Consider the following 24,405-nt stretch of genomic DNA (forward strand, 5'->3'; position numbering starts at 1 on the left):
CAACGGGATTCTGCGCACTTGATTCCCTTAGATGATCTCACCCACAACCAAGAGTTGCTAAGACCCAAAGTCGAAGACTTGATAAACAAATTTGTCTCACACAGAAAAGTCTATTGGAACAGATAAATCTGTCTCCCACATAAATACCTACGAGTTTTGTTCCGTCTTTTGATAAATCAAGGTGAACATGAACCAATTGATATACCAGACTTATATTCCCGAAGAACAGCCTAGAAATATCAATCACCTCACAATAATCTTAATCGATTAACGAAACAAGATATTGTGGAATCACAAATGATGAGACGAAGATGTTTGTGACTACTTTTAATCTTACCTATCGGGGATAAATCTCAAGCAAATCTTAGCAAAGATAATACTCAATCACGATAATAAAAGTAAGATCAGAACACGCAACTACAGAGAAAATAGTTCGGTTTTGCTTCACAATCCCAATGAAGTCTTCAAGTCGTTAACCTATAGGGTTTCGTGAAAAACCTAAGGTTAATGGAGAATCGACTCTAGTCGCAACTAGTATCACACATGAGGTGTGGGGATTAGGTTTCCCAGTTGCTAGAGTTCTCCTTTATATAGTTTTCAAATTAGGGTTTGCAATATTAGTTACCTTGGTAACAAAGCATTCAATATTCACTGTTAGATGAAATCCTGATTGGATTCAAGCTAATATCTTTCAACCGTTAGATCGAACTTAGCTTGTTATACACAAATGAAATGTACCCTCATTTAGATTTATGTAACCGTACCTGAAAATGCGGGGGTCTAATAACCACACCCAACAATTCGTTTTGCAATATGAGAGGACTTACTCCAATATACTTTCTAGAGAATCAACTAGACAGTCAGACTCAATCTAGAGTAAAGTATATCAAATAGTTTAATATCTCCAACTCTTAATTCAATCCACAATCAGCAAATAAAAATCTGCGAACCCGATTGAATAAGAGGAGTAACTTGAACGGTACCAAAGACCAATGTTCAAGTGTCAATCAATGTAAATCAACAACCCAAGGTTGGATATTATAATTGACTGATCTTAACGCACAACCTGTGATATTTCAATTATATAACAAAATATAATGCGAAAAAAAATAACAAAGACACCAGAATTTTGTTAACGAGGAACCCGCAAATGCAGAAAAACCCCGGGACCTAGTCCAGATTGAACACCACACTGTATTAAGCCGCTACAGACACTAGCCCACTACCAATTAACTTCGGACTGGATTGTAGTTGAACCCTAATCAATCTCACACTGATTCAAGGTACAGTTGCGCTCCTTACGTCTCTGATCCCAGCAGGATACTACGCACTTGATTCCCTTAGCTGATCTCACTCACAACCAAGAGTTGCCACGACCCAAAGTCGAAGACTTGATAGACAAATCTGTCTCACACAGAAAAGTTTATAGGATTGAATAAATCTGTCTCCCACAGAAATACCTAAGAGTTTTTGTTCCGTCTTTTGATAAATCAAGGTGAACATGAACCAATTGATAACCCGGACTTACATTCCCGAAGAACATTCTAGAATTATCAATAACCTCACAATAAACTTAATCGACTAGCGAAACAAGTTATTGCGGAATCACAAACGATGACACGAAATGTTTGTGATTACTTTTCTATCTTGCCTATCGGAGATATAAAATCTCGATCCAATTATTTCAATTGCACTCAACACGATAGAAACAACAAGATCAGATCACGCAACTACAAAGATAATAGTTGGGTCTGACTTCACAATCCCAATGGAGTCTTCAAGTCGTTAACCTACAGGATCTCGAGAAGAAACCTAAGGTTAAAGGAGAATCGACTCTAGTTATGCAACAAGTAACACACATGAGGTGTGGGTAATAGGTTTCCCAGTTGCTAGAGTTCTCCTTTATATAGTTTTCAAATCAGGGTTTGCAATCCAAGTTACCTTGGTAACAAAGCATTCAATATTCGCCGTTAGATGAAAAACCTGATTTAACCAAGATAATATCTTTCAACCGTTAGATCGAACTTAGCTTGTTACACACAAATGAAATGTACCCTCATTTAGGTTTATGTAACCGTACCTAAACGTGTACACCAGGTTGGTTCACAAATAATTAACCGAGGTTAGCCATATGATTACTCTCATATCAACCTTATTCATCTTAACCAAAACTAGTTCAAATGACTCAAATGAAACTAGCTAAAGAGTTTTTCAATTGTATAGAAAACACAATCGAAACCAAATCGGTTTGATTCACTTGAATCAATCATGAACATTATAGCCACGGTTTGCAAAGATTGCATTCCTTATGATTTAAATGTTTAAGTTCATGAACTGACCGATTTGATAAAGTAACCAGCTTAAGTATGCGTACGGGTATGCGTACTTAAGCAACCAGATTTTGAGTTTGTTAAGTTTCCAAACTCAACATAAATTTTCGGTTCAAAAAATTCCGCCAGTATGCATACGGGTACGCATACTTAAGGTGACTAGTTTAGGATTTTGTAATTCTCAAACTCAACAGATATTCTCGGTTCGAAAACTTCCGCCAGTATGCGTACGGGTACGCATACTTATCTTGTCTCCTTCACCAATTTCGTATACACACATATGCATACTCTTGGTTCCCGGTTTATGGATTTATACACTAATATGCGAACACACTATATATGCTTATATCCAAAGATGGTTACATCATCAACTCCTTATTTCAATCATTGAAACATTCTTCTATAATGACAATGGCCGTTTTCACACACTATTAACATCAAAGCCATTTTCAAGATATTGAAATAATCATTATCGAAACATTCCAAGCCTACATCAAATGATTGTATCACAGAAACCATGTAAGATATTACTCGGAAATTTTCTCATGATATAAGATGAACTTGGTCGAAGCGAAAGCTTACCAACACATATTTCGAGAAATATGTAAGCGAGATATACTCAACTCGAAATCTCAAATGTGTATAGAGAAAACTATATCGGAGCACGACTTATGTCTCAATAAAGGAGATAATATAAATAGACTTTCCAAGTGATAGATGAGTTCAAGTCTCCACATACCTTTTGTCGAAGAAGTTCCACAAGCTCCCATTAGTAGTTCTTCGTCTTCAAGAGAAGAACGCAGAGAGATCTAAGTTCAACTACACTATCTATATCCTAGTCCGAGACATCTATAAATAGGCTAGAAATCAAGACTTATAGTTTTGATCACTAAAATTGACAAACATGATTGAGATAGCAACGCATGCGAGTTCGACCGAGCAATGCTCTAACAGTACCTAAACGTGTACACCATGTTGGCTCAACCGTAGTTAACCGAGGTTAGCTATATGAACACTCTCATATCAACCTTATTCATCTCAACCATAACTAATTAAAATGACTCAAATGAAACTAGTTAAAGAGTTGTTCAGTTGCTATATTCTCATAGAAGTATAAAAGAATACAATTGAAGCAAAATCGGTTTGATTCACTCGAACCAATTCATGAACATTATAGCCACGATCTACAAAGAATGCATTCCTTATTATATAAATGTATTTGTTCATGTTACAACCGATTTTAGAACTTTAACCATTCAAGCATGCGTACTCGGACCAAGTTTGGTTTTCGCCAGTGTGCGAACGGGTACGCATACCTCCAAACCCAGCTGAATTTTCCGGACATGAACCTTACGCCAGTATGCGCACGGGTACGCGCACTTAGGTTCCCGGATTTCTCAAACCAACAGGTACACATGCGGGCATGCTATGGTTCCCGGACATGGATCACATATATGCAAGAGGGCACAACATGTTTATAATCCAATGTTGGTTAAATGTTCTAAACTCTTATTTCAATTATTGAAACTTTCTTAGAGGATGACAATAACCGTTTTCACACACTATTAATATCAAAGCAATTTTCAAGTTATTGAAATAATCATAACGAAACATTCCAAGTCTACACCAAATGATTGTATCACATAAACCATGTAAGATGTTACTCAGCGATTTTCATATGATTATCTTTTAACTTTCGTCAAGAATATAACATGAACCTGGTTGAAGTGAAAGCTTACCAACACATATTTCGAGAAATATGTAAGCGAGTTAAACTCAACTCGAAATCTCGAATGTGCATAATCGAAAACCATATAGTAATATGACTTATGTCTCAATATAGGAGATAGAGTAGAAATAGACTTTCCAAGTGATAGATGAGTTTTAGTCTCCACATAGCTTTTGTTGATGAAGTTCCACAAGCTCGCCTTAGTAGTTTTTCGTCTTCAATTGATGAACACCGTGAAGTCCAATGCTCAACTACACAACCTATCCTAGTCCGAGACATCACTATAAGTAGACTAGAAATCAAAACTTATAGTTTTGATCACTAACATTGACAAACAAGCTTGAGATAGCAATGCTTGCGAGTTCGACCGAGCAGTGCTCTAACAGAGAGCTACTGTTTTCTCATTGTTATAGCTACAGATCTTCAACAACTATGATGCTGAGTTGAACACATTCAGAATCACTGGAGTACTTGGAAGTGACGAGGATTTCGAGTAATGTTAAAGAACCAAGGAAATCAAGCATTTGTATTGAGAGCTACAAAGTTTATTTATTTTTTATTCCATATGTATTGATAGGTTTGTCACTAAAATTGACAAAGGGGGAGATTGTTAGAGCACTACTCGGTCGAACTCGCAAGCATTGCTATCTCAAGCTTGTTTGTCAAGTTTAGTTGCCAAAACTATAAGTCTTGATTTCTAGTCTACTTATAGTTAAGTCTCGGATTAGGATAGAAAGTGTAGTTGAGCATTAAAATTCACGGTGTTTATCAATTGAAGACAAAGAAATACTAAGTGGAGCTTGTGAAACTTAATCAACAAAAGGTATATGGAGACTTGAAATCATCTATCACTCAAAAGTCTATCTACTCTATCTCCTATTTGAGACAAAATTCGTATAGCTATATAGACTTCAATTATGCACATTTGATATTTCGAGCTGAGTTTAACTCACTTACATATTTCTCGAAATATATGTTGGTAAGCTTTCGCTTTAACCAAGTTCATCTAATATTCTTGACGAAAGTCAAAAGATGATCATGTGAACATCTCCTGGTAGCATCTTACATGATTTGTGTGAGACAGTCATTTGATGTAGACTCGGAATGTTTCGTATTGATCATTCAATCACTTGAAAATTGCTTTGAAGCTGATAGTTTGTGTGAGACAGCTATTGTCATCTTCCGAGAATGTTTCAATGGTTGAAAAGAGAGTTTAGAACAATTGGATATAAACACAGTATGCGTACTTGCATATGTGTAATCCAAGTCCGGGAACCATGGTATGTATACCCGTATGCGCACTGATTGGTTTAGTAGAGGCCCGGGAACTAAGTACGCATACAGGTACGCATACTGGCGTGAGGTTCAAATTCCGGGACTTTACTGAGTTTGGTTATATGCATACCTGTTCGCATGCTGGCGAACCCAAACTTAGTCCGGTCACTAAGGTATGCGTACCCGTTTGCATACTTAAGTGGGTTATGTTCTAAAATTGGTCTGTTCATGAACTAATACATTTATATATTAAGGAATGCAATATTTGGCTATAATGTTCATGACTTGATTCGAGTGAATCAAAATCGATTTTTCTTCAGTTGTATCTTGTATACTTCTATGAGAACATAAAGCAATTGAACAACTCTAGAACTAGTTTTATTTGAGTCATTTGAACTAGTTATGGTTACGATGAATAAGGTTGATATGAAAGTGTTCATATGGCTAACTTCGGTTAACTATTGTTGATCCAACAAAGGTGTACATGTTTAGGTACGATTACTCATATCTAAATGAAGCCACTTTTCATTTGTGTGTAACACACTAAGTTCGATCTAACGGTTGAAAGATATTAGCTTGAGTCTAATCAGGTTTTCATCTAACGGTGAATAATGAATGCTTTGTTACCAAGGTAACATCGATTGCAAACCCTGATTTGAAGACTATATAAAGGAGAACTCTAGCAACTGGGAAACCTAATCCCCACACCTCCTATGTGATACTAGTTGCGACTAGAGTCGATTCTCCTTTAAACCTTAGGTTTTTCCAAAACCATGCAGGTTAACGACATGAAGACTTCATTGGGATTGTGAATCCAGACCCAACTATTTTCTCTGCAGTTGCATGTTCTGATCTTGCTGTTTTCTTTCGTGATTGAGTACTATCTTCTCTAAGATTTGCTCGAGATTTAATCTCCGATAGGCAGGATAAAAATTAGTCACAAACATCTTCGTCTCATCGTTTGTGATTCCACAATATCTTGTTTCGTTTCCATACGATTAAGATTATTGTGAGGTGATTGATATTTCTAGGATGTTCTTCGGGAATATAAGTCTGGCATATCAATTGGTTCCTGTTCACATTGATTTATCAAAAGACGGAACAAAACTCATAGGTATATCCATGGGAGACAGATTTATCTATTCAATACACTTTTCTGTATGAGACAGATTGGTTTATCAATTCTTCGAGTTTGGGTCGTAGAAACTCTTAGTCGTGGGTGATATCAGCTAAGGGAATCAAGTGCGTAGAGTTCTGTTGGGATTCAGAGACGTAAGGAGCGCAAATATACCTTGATCAGTGTGAGATTGGTTAGGGATCAACTACATTCCAGTCCGAAGTTAACTTGGAGTAGGCTAGTGTCTGTAGCGGCTTAATACAGTGTGGTGTTCAAATCTGGACTGGGTCCTGAGGTTTTTCTGCATTTGCGGTTTCCTCGTTAACAAAACTTCTGGTGTCTGTGTTATTTCTTTTCCGCATTATATTTGTTTATATAATTGAAATATCACAGGTTGTGCGTAAGTTCAATCAATTGTGAATCCAACCTTTGGTTGTTGATTAAATTGATCGATACTTGGATATTGGTTTTTGATACCGTCCAAGTTATTTCTTATATTCAATCGGCTCACAAATTCCTATTTGTTTGATTGCAGATTGATTTGAGAAATTGAGATATAACTCTTTGATATACTTTTCTTAAGATTGAGTCTGACTGTCTAATTGATTCTCTTGAAAGTATATTGGAGTTAGTCCATACAGATTGCTAAGCGAAATATTGGGTGTGGTTATTAGACCCCGTTTTTTCAAATATGACTCAACAAGGAGATATGAAAAGTATTATCTTCAAAAAAACGTGAAGACTATTGTTGACAAAACCATAAAAAAAATTTCATGGGAATACTAGAGTCTCACAAATGAAACATGAAAAAAAAGATGGAGCGATTCAAGTAATTATAGTCAAGAGTAAAAGAAAAAATCAAAAACATATAAAAAGTAGGTTGCATAAGCCCTTCATTATGCATTTTCTTTATCTCTTAACGGGGGCATTAGATGGGACAGGGACGGAGCTATGTGCATCTTAGGGGTGCCCCCTCCCCCCCTATTATCTGTTAATTCAGTAAAGACTCCTTGATGTTTTATTATTTTGAAGAAAAATCCTTTAATAAGCCCCACCTAAATCATGTGTTTTGTATGTTAGCCCCCATTGGAAAAAAATTCTAACTCCGTCCGGATACACACTGTTTTAACTATAGTTATGTTTGGTACGTTTGGATCTTGTTCTATTTATACTTTCAGGGTTTTCATCACGTTTACTTCAGCTTTTTCGTCACGTTTAGGATTGTCATCTAAGAGCAACCACAGTCATGACCAAATTTGGGGACTATACCCAAATTTGGTCCCAAATTCAGCCGCAGTGGTACTGACTAAAACCATATTTAGTCCAGTTAATTAGGGTTTGCGACCAAATGTGGTCGCCAACCGAGACTAAAATGATTATAGTGGGACGGAAGTATAGTGGGCGTATGATTTCAGACGGAAGTATAGTGGACGCTCCACATCGGGCGTACTTATAAATAACGTATGATAATGGGGCGGATGTATATAGAGCGTTTGAGTTAGGCGTTATTATAAACACCGCCGGGCCATACGTAGATAAAACCTATGCCCCATAGCAGACGCAGTTATTAAAAACGCCTGGTTTGGACGCAGTTACTAAAAGCGCCTGCTCCGGGCGCATGTATTATGACCGTATGCGGGAGACGGACGTATTATTAACGTCTGTGTGAGACGCATGTTTTATGGGCGTATGAGTGAGACGCATGTTTTATGGGCGTATGAGTGAGGCGCATATATTACGACCGTATGGAGTGGGCGCATGTTTTAGAAGCGTCTGGGATGGGCGCATATATTAGGACCGTCTGGAGTGGGCGCATGTTTTACGAGCGTCTGGGACGGACGCTCGTATTATGAGCGTTTGTTCGGAGCGCATGTATTACGAGCGTACGTTACCAGGCGCATGTATTACGTGCGCCAACGGTTATATTTTGGAATTCTGATTTTGGTTTTCTGATTTTCCGACCGTTTGATAGATTGCAACGGCTCTTTCGTATATCTATATATAGCATTTGACAAACTTATTTCTGCATAATCTTATCATTTATAATTTCTATTTCAAGAAATATAGAAATATGGCACCACGAGGTCCCAATTTTACAACAGAAGAAGATACAATGATATGTAGAATCCATTTAGCCATATCTCAAGATTCTGCTACCGGAACCGATCAACCAGAAAGAGTATTATGGAGTCGGATCAAAGATAAGTTGGAAGAAGCCCTGCCTTGTAAACCAAAACGTACTTGGAGTTCTATCCAGAGTCGATTTCAGGGAATCAGTAGACAGGTTTCACTTTATTCTGCAAAAGTGTTGGAAGTTGATGGTGAATATCATAGCGGATGGAATGAAGTCTCGAGGGTAAGTAATCGTCAATTTTTGCACCCTTAATAATTATATACATGTAATTGGAACTGATGAGTATTGAAAATAATAACAGGTTGAAGAGATAAGAAAGCGATTCAAAGAAAGTAATGGTAACAAAAAATTTAAGCACGAAGAGTGCTACGAAATTCTAAAAGATAGTATCAAATATTCAGGACGGTCGACGTTTGTGTTTGATTCAGGCCAAGAAATGGAAGATTCTCAGAGTGGTGAGGAAAACGCTGATATTGAGGAAACAATTCCAGGCGAGTCCAGTGATGATCTAGATATTGGAGATATAGAGAACACACGTAAGCGTCAGTTGGGGAAGAAAGCATCGAAACAACTAAAGAAAACAGGGAGAGCAAAATCCAATGCCCAGGAGGAAATGCTAGAGGATATAATTAAGGAGCAGCAAAGTTTCAATGAACATTACAAAGCACAATCACTAATGAAGATGGGACAGAGACAAGCTGAGTTTGAAGCAATACAAGCTAAGTCTGCGGCGATACAAGCTAAGTCTGCGGCAAAGTTTGCGGCGAAACAAGCTAGGCAAGAAAAACTCGATTTAAAGAAAGAAGCGGACGATGACTTGGCCATAATGTTGAAGGATGTCTCTACATTGGACACTGTAACAAGAGAGTACTTCGAACTTCGAAAGATGGAAATACTACAACGCAAAAGAAACCAATCTTAAAGCATGACCGAATTAGTTGAACCTTAATATTTATCATTAATAAAAAAATTAGTGAGTTTTAGTCAATTTTAGTGAATTTTAATTTTTATATGATAAATAGTACATTAGTAAGCAACGTTACAACATATTTTCCGATGAAGAAATACGATACAACATATTTCCATCCCAACTTAATAATTATCTCCAAAATTTGACCATATGTGTTCGATTAAATCTTGACGCAAGCGAAAATGTGTTTCTTTATTGTGTATAGCATGAAATCCACTGTGCCGGGGGGCGTTTTTTTCCAGAGATTGGGGGATCTTCATAATCTAAGGGTTCTTCTATTTCTGGAAAAACATGCTCACGGACATAATCAAATTTGTACTTGACTGGGTTATACGGAACATCATCCCCAATTCCAATACTCAATCCTGTCAACACTACCCAATCAAGCGGCGTGAATCCCATTTCACCAAAAGGGAAGTGAAAAGTATGCGTTGTATCCCACCAACGTTCAACAAGATAATCAATCACTGGGTGTGATGCTTCTCCTATTTCCATGGCTAATAAACGTCCCCATCCTGCCTTGTCGATAATGTATTTAATTTTTGGACTATGTTTTGTTATCTCCTTATAATAAACAATGACCGAAAAGAGTGAACCACGATGTTGGTACCTGAATTTTGGATCGCTTGAATATGTAATATCTGTAGAAGCGTGTTTGTCACTATCTTCCAGGCAATTGTAGTTATCTAGGGATACCACGGACGGTGTTGTTTCATCTTCGCTATCTTCATCGAACCCGGTATCTGGAACTTCCAAATCTCCAACATCAGGGTCTATTTCAGGCTCCATTGGACCTTTACCTTTGCGTTTCTTATTATTCATCTTTTTTCCTTGTGCAAATCTCGACGTTATTCTGCTCAACATCTGAGCACGATATAAATACAAGTTAGTAATTGTTTTTTCTGAGTTTACAGCATCCATAAAAAGTTCTATTCTATATTATAGAAGATCAAAATTTACAGTATAGAAAATCCAAAAAATTTACAGTAAATAAACCCCAAGATTATATTTTATTTACTTACAGTATAGAAGATCAAAAAAATTTACAGAAAAAATCTAGACACCGTCTTTATAATACAACTGTTTAACATTTTGTATCTCCCCTTTGTGAGCAACAACAATTCATGTTTAATGGATTTCAGTGAACTTAGTCTATCAGTAAAATTATTCTATCAGTGAAGATCAACAACAACATTTTGTATCTCCCCTTTGTATTCTATCAGTAAAATTATTCATACATAATCAAACAAACAAATTATTCATATTCTATCACTCAAATCATTCTATACATAATCAAACATAATCAAACAAAGAACAGTAACAGTAACCTCATGTTATATGGTTAATGAAATCAAACAAACACGGTTATGCTTAATGAAATCAACATGCAATCCACTCATTCCACCCAAAAACAGCCTAATTAATCATACCTTTAATCTTCAATCCAACCAAAAACAAATTACCCAAAAACAAATCATACCTTTAATCTTCAATCAAATTTCCCCGCACCCAATTAACGAATAAGATTACTCGTTTCTTTCGCAAGAACTCGTTTCCCCGCACCCAATCAAATTTCCGTCACATTCGATTTAGGTTTTGCCCTAGATTTTTCGTCTGTTTTCGTCTTTTTTTTTTCGTCTTTTTTTTTTCTTCTATAAAAACTGTTTATGTAAAAGGAGGAGGAGAAGAAGAGATAATCACGTCTATATCCAGACGGATTTTCCGTGCACGCCTCACTCAGACGCACGTATTACAAACGCTTGATTCAGACGCATGTATTACAGACGTCCCACTCAGACGCTCGTATTACAACTGTCCCTCTCACACGAACGTATTACAAACGTCCCACATAGACGCAGGTATTACAAACGTTCCACTCAGACGCTTCTTCTATAAACGTCTCACCCAGACGCATAATCCATTAACGCCCGAAACATACGCATAATCCATTAACGCCCGAAACATACGCACTTTATATCTCCGTACGAGTGATACGCACTTTTCATCTCCGTCCCAGTAGACGCACTTTCCATCGCCGTCCCATATCCGGCGTTAGTTATACTTGCGCCTCAATCAAGCGGGCATTATACCTCCGTTTCATTCAAACGCATAATAAAAATCCGCTTCATCAACAGACGTGAGTATAAGTTACGTCTGGCATCGGGCGTTAGTGTAAGTTACGCTTCACCAAATTTGGTGTTATCCCACTGCGCTTGGGTCACCCAAAATACCAAAATTTTTTGGTTTTTAGTCTGGCTTTTGGTATTTGGTCCGTTTCATGACTGTGGTTGCTCTAAGCTTTGAGATAAAAAGAGTCCAGCCTTACAAATCTAAGATTGATTCATTATCCCCCAATGCTAGGTGACGCTCCAGATCTCCTTTTCACTGAAATATCTTTCCAATTAAAGCTTCTGGTCACCTCCCACCTCATGAAAGTGTAAGACATTAAAATTAGAAGACATAGTGTTGTGAGTAGTAAACAAACTGATGTAATAGTTTTGAATTTCGTTCTTGATGATTGTATCTTGGTCAGAACAATCCATCCCATCTAGTTGATGTTTTATAATGGTATTTTTATCATTTTTCGTGTTTGCAAATCTACGAAAATACTTGTGTCAACAATACTATCACCACTAACCATTGGTAGTTCATTGAAATGTTTTGTCACCAACAAAATTTTCTCCTGTTTGGATATCGTTTTCCATTATCTATGACATTTCTTTTATAAGACCCACTGCCTTCCATAAAGAATTCACCATCTAGCTAGAATTTAGATGGTTCCACGTGGACGGGAAAATGGTGGGGGAAGAAAATAGAAAATATAACACATGTATTTATAACCCGTTTGAATACTATTTTAGAAGTTGTTTTTTTTTTTATTTTTGAAAGCAAAAAAGGTTAGAAGTTAGTTTGGGTATACAATTTCAAAATGATTTTTAGAAACAAAAAAATATTTTGCTTCCAACTTTTACTGATAATTCCGATTTCCGGAAAAGTAGAAATATTTATACTTCTAGTATCCAAACATGCTATTGGATTTGAACATGCAATTGAGGGATACATAAACTAATTGGGGGATATTTCACTGTAGTTACCGATATGATTTTTCAATGTCGACAATCTATCGACCATGACGATTTCATTGAAAAACCATGCCGACGGTTACATTAAAAATATCCCCAAATTAATTATGTATCCCCCAGTTAATTATTCTTGGATTTAGCTGTCCTGGGTGGTATAGTACTAATTGTAGTACCCACTGCTACCAAGTGACAGACTGCATGAGACTTTTAAGCCCCACACTCGAAGAATCAGCGACTTTGAAGCCGTAGCTAATTACCAATTTATCAGTAAGGTTTGCTTAACCAAATCGTTATCGTTTTTCACAGCATGTAAATCAAAATTAAAAAAGAAGAGTATCGTAACCTAGCTTAATTGGGGGCCAAATATTTTAATTGGGGGCCCTGCACTAGAGGATAAAAAAGGTCACCAAATCCTAATTTGAGTCATCCCTTAAAAAAATATTTTCTAAATGGCTAAAATGTCCCTAAATAATTAATGATAATTTTAATTAATTAGTGATAATCTGATTTAATTAGAGTTTAATTTTTTTTTTCCAGATTTTTTGTCTGCAATATTTTTTCTGTTTTTTTTTGCCCAGATCTGTATGAAAAGTCGTCATGGTATTGAAAATTTTCAGTGACGACCCTAAACAGTCGTTATTTTTTCGATTGTTTCAGTGACGACTCTAAACTGTCGAAGATTCATTAATGCGGAAATGTACGGCAGTTTTGAGTCATCATAAACATAATCAATTCCCTGACGACCCTTTGGAAGAGTCGTTATTGTTTTAATTACGTATATGACGACTGTAAACAGTCGTATATGTTTTAGAAGTGTCGTTAAAAACAATCGTTAGTCTCTAAAAAGAGTCGTTATCTTCATCGTTAATGCGAAAATGTACGACAGTTTAGAGTCGTCATACTAATCAATTCGCTGACGACACTTTGGAAGAGTCGTTATTGTTTTAATTATGTATATGGCGACTTTAAACTGTCGTTAATGTCTATGAAGGGTCGTTAGTTAGGGTCGTCATTTGAAAAAAAGATAGTCAAGGGTAAAACAGTATATTTACGATCGAATTAATACGCCCCTGAAAATTTTGGGGTGCAAATAAAATGTCATGGCCCCCCATTAGTTTTTTTGGCCCCAATCAAACGAGGTATCGTAAGCATGTTAGTTGAGTACACAAGGGAATTGTAGAGAGAATATATTTTATCATTATAATAGTAGATATCCCGCCCACCAAAATATTAACTGTTGTACTTCGTTTATCATTATAATAGTAGAATCTGCGACTTTGAAGCTGTAGCTAGTTACCGATTGCTGTATAATGTAAATATAATCCTCACCGGGATAATTAATTTTATAACGATAATTACGATGCAAAATCCCAAAAACCTAAATTAAAATGGATCATTAAATTCCCCTAGACATACATGTATACGGGTGTACAAATTAAGAGGACTCTTTATTAATTGATACAAGAAGACTAAAAAACGTAAAGTTTTCTTCCTAGCATCGTTGGATAATTCAACCCATCGAATGTTTATATAGAAATGTAAGAATCCTTCGACTCAACTCGCTCCAATTTTAGTATTGCTTACTTGCTTAGCCTTATTAATCCTGGGAATTTGTACGAGAAATCTGTTGGAACTTCATAATTTCGTGCCTAAGTAGTGAAATACCTATAACAAATTACCTTCCCCTGTTGTTTCATTCATCGGAGTTGTTCTCCGTCTTCTTCAAAAATGGATGCACCGAGCTTCGTTTGGTCCACAACACTGGTTACAGATGGTATGATGTTTAAATATCAATAAGAAGGCAAGATCTTGTTTGTATTTTTTCTTCTATAACGACCAGTAGTTCGTTTGATAGGGAAGATATCCGGTATCCGGGAAGATTTTGAAGGTACCATGTAGGTTCGTTTTCATAGGAGCATAGCTGGAATACTCAATATCGAATAATGCTACAGGGATTCCGGATTTATACCCCTCTTTTTTACACCACTATGTGACAGTTAAATCCACCATTGATTCCATCTCACCCAACCCCACCAGGAAAAACATGGGGTCCGTTTAAAGGATTGAGCCAATCAAAACTTGGCACATAGCGGTGTCAAAATTTTGGGGTATAAAAGCGGGGCTCTAAAGCATTTTCGCTCAATATCTATGGATTCAGTTGGCAACACTGTTGTCTCGCTTCAGTGGCCCTACACCACCAACAAACTACAACTACCAAGTACCAAGTACCAACTAAGCACCATAATTACCTTTGCTAATCTTGTCTTGTTAGTGTTAATTATTTGCCTTATTGGTAATGATGATTTAAACAAAATGTACTTAATTGCTAAGGAGTCTTGTCTTTGATTGAAACTCTTACTGGCTATAATCCATATACAGCTCATTCCACCATATTCCCGTATATAAACTCTATTCCCATTCTCATCATCAAACACCCACCACCACCCCTCTCTCTCTCTCTAAAGTCTAATCTAAAATGGCTTCTTCTTCATCACTCTTCATTCTCTTCACCGTCACTGTACAATGTCTAATTCTAGCATTGGCACCCCAAACTCAAGCTCAACCTCCAACTGCACCAGCTGGTCCAATCAATCTGACACAAATCCTTGAAAAAGGCGGTCAGTTCACAACATTCATGCGTTTATTGAACTCGACACAGGTTTCAAGCCAAGTTAATAGCCAAATCAAAACTTCGAGTGAAGGTATGACTATTTTTGCACCCAGTGATAATGCTTTCAATAACTTGAAGCCAGGAACCCTGAATGGACTCTCTCTTCAAGAACAAATTGAACTCGTTCTTTACCATGTTTTACCAAAGTATTATAGTATGGTCAATTTTCAGACTGTTTCTAACCCTGTTAGAACTCAAGCTTCTGATCAAGGTGGTAAACCCTTTGGTCTTAACTTCACTACTACTTCAAATCAAGTTAATATCTCTACCGGTATCGTTGCAACTCAACTCAACAATGCTCTTAGACAAGAATTTCCATTAGGTGTTTATCAAGTTGATCAAGTTTTATTGCCAAATGAATTGTTTGGTCCTAAAACTCCTTCAGCTACATCACCATCGTCAGAGGACCCTGCTGATGCAAAAGCTCCTGGTACTAAGTCTGGTGGAAAAGGTGATAATTCGGGGTCGAATAATATTGGGTTCAGCATGATTTTTGGATTTGGTTTGGTTCTTATGGGTATTATTTTCTAATGATGTAATTATGGAATTGGTCTTGCTTGTGTATTTATTGTTATATATTGATTCTTTGTATTTTTACTTTGAGATCAATCCTGTTATATGGTTCAGTCATCTGTAACTATATATGTCATTTGTGAATGAATATTCTTTTAGTTGATGATTAATCAATCTGTCTTTTTTATTTTTCCTGGACATCTATAGAGAGAGTCTTGACCTGTGTCTGTGTGAAACTAAGAACCCCTCAATATACCTGGACTTCAACACTTCAGTATGATTGCAGCGGCATTCTTTGTTTAGAGTCCGAATTTGTGGTCGATTTTTGGAATATGCCAGACATCACAGTTGTCCAAAAGCATAAATGAAGTTCAATTGCGTGAGAAGGCCGAGTCAGTCCATGGTCAACTTCTGTGAATTCCACATTTCTACTAGACACTCCGTCGGACTAATAATCATTGGTCAGCATATTCTCTTATTTTAGTACTTATTATTTGTAATTTTTCACAGAAAATTGGCAACCAAATGGTTCTATGGTCTAGTGGTCAGGACATTGGACTCTGAATCCAGTAACCCGAGTTCAAGTCTCGGTAGAACCTCTATTTCTTTTCCTACTTGGGACACAAATCACTTATGTTACGTATCTCTAGGTTACAGTTTTTTTAGGACCCGATTGGTATTACTCAATTTCAGTCTTGAGGAGTCGGCAACTAGACATTGAAAAACCTTGGATCAAAAGAAAACAACCCTAAAACCCCTGTAACATTTTCTCCTTCTCTCTAACTCTCACCATTTTCTCCTTCTCTCTAACTCTCACCAAACAAAAATAGACTTCAAGAAGGTGAAGGTACCAAATGTACCTGGTGGTGGTGCTGCTTCAGCTTTAGTTAAGGTTGGACTTTTAGGTGGAATTGGACTTTATGCTGCTTTCAACAGTCTCTACAATGTTGAAGGAGGTCATCGTGCTATCGTTTTCAACAGACTTGTTGGTATCAAAGACAAGGTTTCGCTCTTCTTTCCCTTTTCTATCTCTGGTTTTGTTTCTAGGGTTTGTTCTTGAAAGAAAAGAATCTTCTCTTTTGAGCTTCATTTTTAGGTTAAAAATTGCTTGTTGTAGTCTTTTGAAACCTTACTTTGAGCTTATGAATTTGTGGGATTTGGGTATTGTTGGTGTTTATCTGTTATGCTTTTGTGAATTGCACCAATGTTTGTTCATTTTAGCTGGATATTTGTGTTTTTGATGATGCTTTGAGGATTTGAGTTTAGGGTTTTCTTGCTAAAAAAATCCATGGAACACGGGGATCAAGTCAAACTTCTAAGAAAAGGCAAACCCTGATCATAATCTTAGTATGCTTGTTATAGGCTTATAGCGGCTTTAAACCTGAATCAACATCCTTATTATGGGTTTTAGTTGGTTTTCTCGGCTAACTTTTTTTTGCTTAGTGACTCTTCTGTATGTGTTAAGAAATGGTATGCAAGGTTGGGTGTTGCTAGATTTGTCAGCCTAAGAAATTCCTGGGTATTCAGAAGCATATGTGATTGACTGAGCAAGGGTCATAATGAACTGTGACCCCAAAGGATTTGCATTCCAAAATTAGGGATGAAATCGTTCGCATCTAAACAGTCCTAATTTTAGTCCAATGTCGGCTGAAGAAGCTCATGAAGCTGCATTTTGAGCTTCTGTTTGTGTAGTGATGTAGGTATTTTTGAATATCAGTAGGCTGTACGCAATAAAGAAACTGGTAAGCGCAAGTTATTTTATTCAAGATTGCACCCGCAAGGCTGCCTTGAGGAGTTTGTTATTGGGTTCATTGCCTGCTAGAAAATAAACAGTGGAAGTTCTTGCGTAGTCTGGTTCTTTTATTTTTTTGTATTCCACGGCCTTTACTAACCGTAAGCTTAAAATATAATTTCTTTTAAGTATTCTCTATCATTGTTTGTTTCTCAGTGTAAATTCACATAACTGCCCTTTGCTCTTGCTTGCTTATTTTGCAATTTTTTTAAACCAAAGCTTCTTTCTCCACTATTACCTGCTTAGTACTCACATATTTTCATGTATATCAGGTTTATCCTGAAGGAACACATCTAATGATCCCATGGTTTGAAAGGCCAGTCATTTATGATGTCCGTGCACGACCTCATCTCGTGGAGAGTGTTTCTGGAAGCCGTGATCTCCAAATGGTATATTTTTCCGGTAGTTTTTTCTTTTCCCAACTATATATTGATTATAATCTGTCACCGCTCGTGCAAACTAAGAAACTCTAAGTACATAATTGATGATGAGGTTTGTTAAAGCATCCCGTTGCTTCCCTGAGTCCAATTATTTGAAAATGGTTTTTGCTATACTTCGGAGGCTTTTTTTCCCTTTAGTTTTTAATTTGTTTCGGCATCTCTTTTTTGTTTGCATTAATATGTTTTACAAAAATCTTTCATGTAACAGGTCAAGATTGGGCTTTGAGTTCTTACCCGACCTGTAGCAGACGAGTTGCCTAGCATCTATCGAACTCTTGGGGAGAACTATAATGAGAGAGTCCTGCCTTCAATTATCCATGAAACTTTGAAAGCTGTTGTAGCACAATACAATGCCAGCCAACTTATAACTCAAAGAGAGGTAGGACTCTTCATTTCCTTTGGCTGCTGTAGAAATTATTTGCTGTAGAAATTATTTGCTGTTGAACTTCAGAGTGATAAATGAATGTGACTTTCTTTTGAAGAGTATTAGAAATTTAGAGCACGTGTGTGGAGAGATGGTTACCAGGTTCACCTAGATTCCACTTGTCTGTGGATTCTTGTAGGTACTGAAACAAGAATTTTACTGGGCACTCTCAAGATTTTTCTGGATTTTACATGTGTTTAAATAGATACATTACAATTAAAAATTCACTGGACAATATATCATGTGACTGAATCATCACATTATTGCAACTAAGGTATTCTATCAGATTGCATATTAATTTTCTTAGGATATGATGTGATTTTTTCAATTTGGATAAGCGGGCTGACGACAAGTAAATCAATATCTGCCCAACGGAAAGGAAGAAAAAAAATGGAATATAGATGGAGGAAAGATAATTATAGAGTTGTAAGTAAGGTTTAGCCATTATCGTTGTTTGAAGAATAACTATGATCTTAATTTTGTTTACAGGCTGTGAGTAGGGAAATTAGAAAGATTCTGACTGAAAGAGCAACCAACTTTAACATTGCACTTGATGATGTATCCATCACAAGTTTGACCTTTGGGAAGGAATTCACAGCTGCTATTGAAGCAAAACAGATTGCTGCACAAGAGGCTGAGAGGGCTAAGTTTGTTGTAGAGAAAGCAGAGCAAGATAAGAAGGGTGCTGTTATCAGAGCACAGGTAAGCAAATGTTCAATATTTAAACCTGTGAGGCCTAGTTAGTTTTAGTGGTGTTAGTTTTCAGTTCTTGATTTCTGAGAATCAATTTCCAGTTCATCTCAGTCTGGACTCGGTGGAACTAAGATAACTGGTCCTTTCTTGGGTGTTCTGTTCCATACTAACTAATTTCTTGTTGGAATAACCAGGGAGAAGCCAAGAGTGCTCAGCTAATAGGTCAAGCTATTGCAAACAATCCAGCCTTCATCACTTTGAGGAAGATTGAAGCTGCAAGGGAGATAGCATCGACTATAGCGCAGTCTGCGAACAAGGTATTCTTGAGCTCGGATGACCTATTGTTAAATCTTCAGAGCATGAACTTGGAGCCACCAAGCAAAAAGAAGTAAAAAACAGCTAGTAAATGTCTTTGCACGTTAATGTGGTTAGAACAGTATTGAAATGATATAGCCTTTTGTGGGAATATCTCGTGGCTTCCCGTTAGTTTGATATTGATAAAAGACATGTTGGAAAATAATGGCACGATATAGTTTAGTGTAAATGAAGAAACATGACTACTTCAGACCTTCCATCGACACTGTTTTACCATGAAAGATAGTTGCTATTTCTCTGGGTATACTCGGGACTTTTATTTGTGCACTGCTAAACCTCATGCTACCATTTGGTCTGAGATTTGACTCTTTGGCCCTTATTTTATTTTTAATTTCAAGTAGTGGTTCTTAGGTGAGAGTACGAAAAGGCTTCTCAGTTGGTTAAAACTGATGCCAATCTATGGAGAACTGTTTTGTGAATTCCAGGAAACAGTGACTTCATAGGTTAGACTGCATTGAGAAATTTCACATGGGGTTGATGAAACAGGACAAATCAATACTCGGAAATTTTGAAAATCTGGTTTTTATGTGTCTCGACTCTTAGAGACGAGTAATAGATTAAAAATGACTTCTGTTTAGTGAGGGTTCAGAAATTTAATAGGTAAGATCTGCACGACGGTTGGCACTTGGCATAGTGTAAACTGGAGAGATACATGCCAAAACGATCTGTGTTAGCCCACTAAGCAAGTGTATGTGCCACCACATTAGGCTAACCCCTATGGGCTAGATATCTAACTGCTAGATTGGTCATCCACGTCAGTTAGGGGAACCTCCTAAATCCTATGGTATTTCTAATCAATCAGCGAAACGCCGAACACCAGCGCGCATCACATGATTTTATTTTCCAAAAAATTAATCATTACCGTTTTTTTCTCCATCTTTTTCCTCCCTCTCTCTCCCTCCTTTTCCTCTCTCTCTCCCTTTTTTTCCCCTCTCCGTCACGTTTTTGCTCTCTCTCCCTCCTTTTCCTCTCTCTCCATCCATACCTTTCTCTGATTTTATGCACTGACGTGGGACTCTTCTACCCATCCATACCTTTCTCTGACTCTCTCTTCTTCCCTCTCCTTTTAAATTCTCTTCTCTTCACCTCCCCCGTCACGATCACTCCTTTTCAACGTTTATGTCACTTTTTCAGCGTTGAATTATTCAGCGTTTCAATTTCGCTGCTAGTTGAACTGCGAACAAATGTTAGGAGAGAAAAGTAGATATAAGTAGTGTTAACTTTTTTCCTACATTTTTTTCTTGATTTGCAACACTTTTTGGCCAATCTAGCAGCTCAATCTAGCTCATAGGGGTTAGCCTTACAATTTACCTGGGATACATATGCTCCATTGGCTTATGCTAGACCAGAATAGACCGAGGTTTAGGGTACTTCTGCCCCATCCTATACATGTCAAATGTCTTTGCGAAATGCATCCTTCTTCGCTTACCACAAAAGTCATGTTCCATGACCTTGACTACTTCTACCAGACCTTTGCATCACTTTCCAGTTGTCATAGCTGTACCGATGGCTTTGTTCTCTTCTCCTTCGCAAAGGCTAATTAAACCATGTTTGATGAAAGTGAGCTGGCTGAGGGAGAGTTGACTAATGCTTGATTATTATCCCGCGTTTTATTTGGTTTTCCATGTTTAAATTAATTCGTATGTTTATCTTTCGGTTTCTTCCACATACTGTATTAAATATTTGTTATTTTATTAGTAAAAACTCGTTTTAGTGTATGGGATAATCTACTTAATTGATACTCAAAAATCAGTATCCACAAAGATCTTGGACCAAATCAACTCTTACGTTGGGTTTGTCTGATTCATACTACTTTCAGCTTGGATGAGGAAAGAGTTTCGAGTCTTATGGCAATACTATATCTAATCAAAGGTTTGGCAATTTGTTTCTATGCGTGGCAAGTGACACATATCAATATGGTTTGCTAAGCCGTAGCTATGTTATGGGATGCTGATCTTCTAGACCTATTTCAAGTGTACCAATTCCACAATTTCGAGATCAGGCAAGGAAGACTGTCACAAATCTAGAGGCTAATAGGAGATGAACTGATATATATATATATATACTCTGCTTCGTCTTTGGCATCGTCACCATTTTCCTTAAATTCCTAGTAAGAAAGTGTTAGACGTGAAGGGAAAAAAGTAAGAAGAAAGTAACACTAAAAATTCTTTGAGAGCATTACAAACGTGACGAATGAGGGAGGGAGAAAGAAAGAAAGGGAACGTTCTTCTTTGGCAGTCTTGGTGGTACCATGACTGACTATGTCAAAAGAAAATGGATGATGCATTTCTTTTATTAAAAGTTAAGCCGCGTTTATGTCATACACACATCATCATACTTAAATAAATAATACAGTAAAATGGAAGCCACAGAAATAAAATTAAAAGAAAATAAAACGTAACCCATCAAATCCGGGTTGACATCATTTCTTGCAACTAACAGAAATCAAAATATGGACATCTCAGGTTATATTCCTTTTCTGCCTAAAACGATTTTGGTCTTTTGTTTGTTTTAATCTTGCTTCTTACGTCTGCTCGCGGTGCACCGTCTTAGAGCGGCTCTTCGTCTTCATCTTATCCCATTCGTTTGATCATGAAGAATAGACATGTGAACTGCCACATGGAGGACTCCTACACATTTTCTTTTCCAAGCATACTCACGTATGCATAGAGACATCAGGTCATAGATATTAAATTCTAAAGACATATATGTAAACAATCTGAAATCGCATTTGATTTTGTGGGTACATGCTTACCTTCATCCTGCTGCTATAACAAAATGCATAATAGCCTTTTAAAATAACATTATTGCTTCATCAAAAATCTACCGATGATACTTGTTACTGGGATGGATACCAAAACCCATGGAATACCAATTGGTATTAATTCCACGTAAAATCATCGTATTAATGCTTATAGGATGGGCGCACTCATGGATCACCAACTTGAGTCTTCTAATGTCTAAAATTGGACCCACTTTCAGTAGCAAAACTGCAGGAGAATACGACTGCACATTTTACTTCATTTTTTAGTGAAGAATAAACCGGGGCCGGGCTGCTGCTAGCGATTGTCAAAAACGTAGAGCAAGAAAAAGAAAAACATGAAATGACATCACGCATATGTTTTATTTAAAAAGAAAATAGAAGACATCACTCGGATGTCATCTACAGCACCATGACGCGTAAGAATGTGAAATATACGTGATACGCGTTGACGTGGGACTCTTCTACCCATCCATACCTTTCTCTGACTCTCTCTTCTTCCCTCTCCTTTGAAATTCTCTTCTCTTCTCCTCCTCCAACACCCCCCCCCCCCCCCCCCCCCCCCCCCCCCCCCCCCCCCCCCCCAACTTTCTACTCTCTCAAGAAAATCATGCAACGAGCAATTCATTACAGAACTTGGTTACCCCAATCAATCAGAAACCCACCGAACCATTAGCCGTCAATCATCATCGTTAAAAATGGTTGATATTAATCTTGAAGACCCATTGAAGAAAGGTGCAATGAAGATCAGTGATGACTATAGTGGTAGTAGAGGTAAACTGGAAGCAGGAATCAAAGGTTTAGTATCAGAAAACGCAGTATTAATATTTGGAAGACGTGGGTGTTGTATGTGTCATGTTATGAAACGCTTATTATTAGCGTTAGGTGTTAATCCTACTGTTTATGAAGTTATTGATGAAGCTGATGAAATATCTGTCATCAATGAATTATTATCAGTCATTGAGACTCACAATAATGATCATAAAGGTAATAAGGAGACACATAGTGATTATAGTGAGCTTCAGTTTCCAGCTGTATATATTGGTGGGAAATTATTTGGTGGTTTAGATAGACTTATGGGTGCTCATATCACTGGTGAATTAATACCTAAGTTGAAACAAGCTGGTGCTTTGTGGCTTTAATCACAAACTCTAAATGTCAAGAGAAATGTAGAGAGTTAATTGAGGACAAACTTAATGACTTGATTAATTTTTGCAATTTAATTTGTAAACTTTGTAATTTTGTTTTCTCTCATTCTTTTTCTTTTTCTTTCTTTTATTTTTGCCTTCGATTATTTTTTGGACTTTAAGATTATAAGATTCTACGAATAACCACGAAGTATTCTCTTCAAGATCTCTCTGTCTTTTTTTTTCCTTCTAATTAGTCGACTTATCTAAAAATTTAAAGGCGTAGACAAATAAAGTTTTCACGTTGAATGATGAAGAAATTTTCGCTTTCCGTTGACCGAAATAAATTTTTTGTGGTTTTTGTGAAACGAGAGTTTTGGTGAGGACACTTGACAACGTAGGATTGGTTTAAAAATTACAAACTTTTGAAAATTTAACTTACCGTGTTTGGAATTTTATGGAAGTCCAAATTCAATTCGGAAGTCGAGTACCTATTGTATTAAGACTCTTTTTTCCCCAAATTTATATTTAAAGGGGAAAAAAACCCACATATTTTACACATATTTTTTGCGAAAATAATAAATATTTTGTATCATTACACCAACTATTTAATGTATTCTACCCGCCACACCAAATAAAAAATGCATCGCCAAGGGACGGGGCGAAGCCCCACACACACCAAACGAAAAATGCATCGTCACGGGACAGCGTGAAACCCTGCGCACACCAAGTTAAAAGAAAAAATTGTCCGGTGCATAACAAGGGAACAAATCTAATATCAAATAACAACTAGATGATTAAAATTCATAGAGGTTACCCTAAATAAGAATGTACCTCCGATAATCCCAGCTCACCGACTTCAAGAATATATATAAGATGTAAATATAAAGTCATCGACTTTTTTTTATTTCTTCTAACCTATAAATTTAAGAACTTAAACACAAATCAAGTTAGATAAACATGAATATACA

The 24,405-nt window shown here is 36.9% G+C and overlaps 3 protein-coding genes, 1 non-coding gene and 1 pseudogene across 4 annotated transcripts; all 5 read left to right on the forward strand.

Annotated features, from left to right (window-relative positions):
* The first annotated feature begins 8,522 nt into the window (after window positions 1-8,522).
* Window positions 8,523-9,507, forward strand: LOC113354017. Its single transcript, XM_026597474.1, has 2 exons — window positions 8,523-8,807; window positions 8,887-9,507. The coding sequence occupies exons 1-2, from the start codon at window positions 8,523-8,525 to the stop codon at window positions 9,505-9,507; spliced, it is 906 nt and encodes a 301-aa protein (XP_026453259.1).
* A 5,549-nt stretch (window positions 9,508-15,056) lies between these two features.
* On the forward strand, window positions 15,057-15,994 carry LOC113307935 (fasciclin-like arabinogalactan protein 6). Its single transcript, XM_026556409.1, has one exon. The coding sequence runs from the start codon at window positions 15,115-15,117 to the stop codon at window positions 15,838-15,840; it is 726 nt and encodes a 241-aa protein (XP_026412194.1). The 5' UTR covers window positions 15,057-15,114; the 3' UTR covers window positions 15,841-15,994.
* Window positions 15,995-16,349: 355 nt separating this feature from the next.
* TRNAQ-CUG lies at window positions 16,350-16,421 on the forward strand. Its single transcript has one exon. It is a non-coding gene; the product is annotated as a tRNA-Gln (tRNA).
* A 164-nt stretch (window positions 16,422-16,585) lies between these two features.
* LOC113354028 lies at window positions 16,586-19,740 on the forward strand (annotated as a pseudogene).
* Window positions 19,741-22,895: 3,155 nt separating this feature from the next.
* Window positions 22,896-23,658, forward strand: LOC113334056 (glutaredoxin-C9-like). The gene has a single exon (XM_026580403.1). It carries the CDS (start codon window positions 23,006-23,008, stop codon window positions 23,447-23,449), a length of 444 nt encoding a protein of 147 aa, XP_026436188.1. The 5' UTR covers window positions 22,896-23,005; the 3' UTR covers window positions 23,450-23,658.
* The last annotated feature ends 747 nt before the right edge of the window (window positions 23,659-24,405 follow it).

Source organism: Papaver somniferum, chromosome 1 (assembly GCF_003573695.1).
Source record: "Papaver somniferum cultivar HN1 chromosome 1, ASM357369v1, whole genome shotgun sequence".
Lineage (NCBI taxonomy): Eukaryota > Viridiplantae > Streptophyta > Magnoliopsida > Ranunculales > Papaveraceae > Papaver > Papaver somniferum.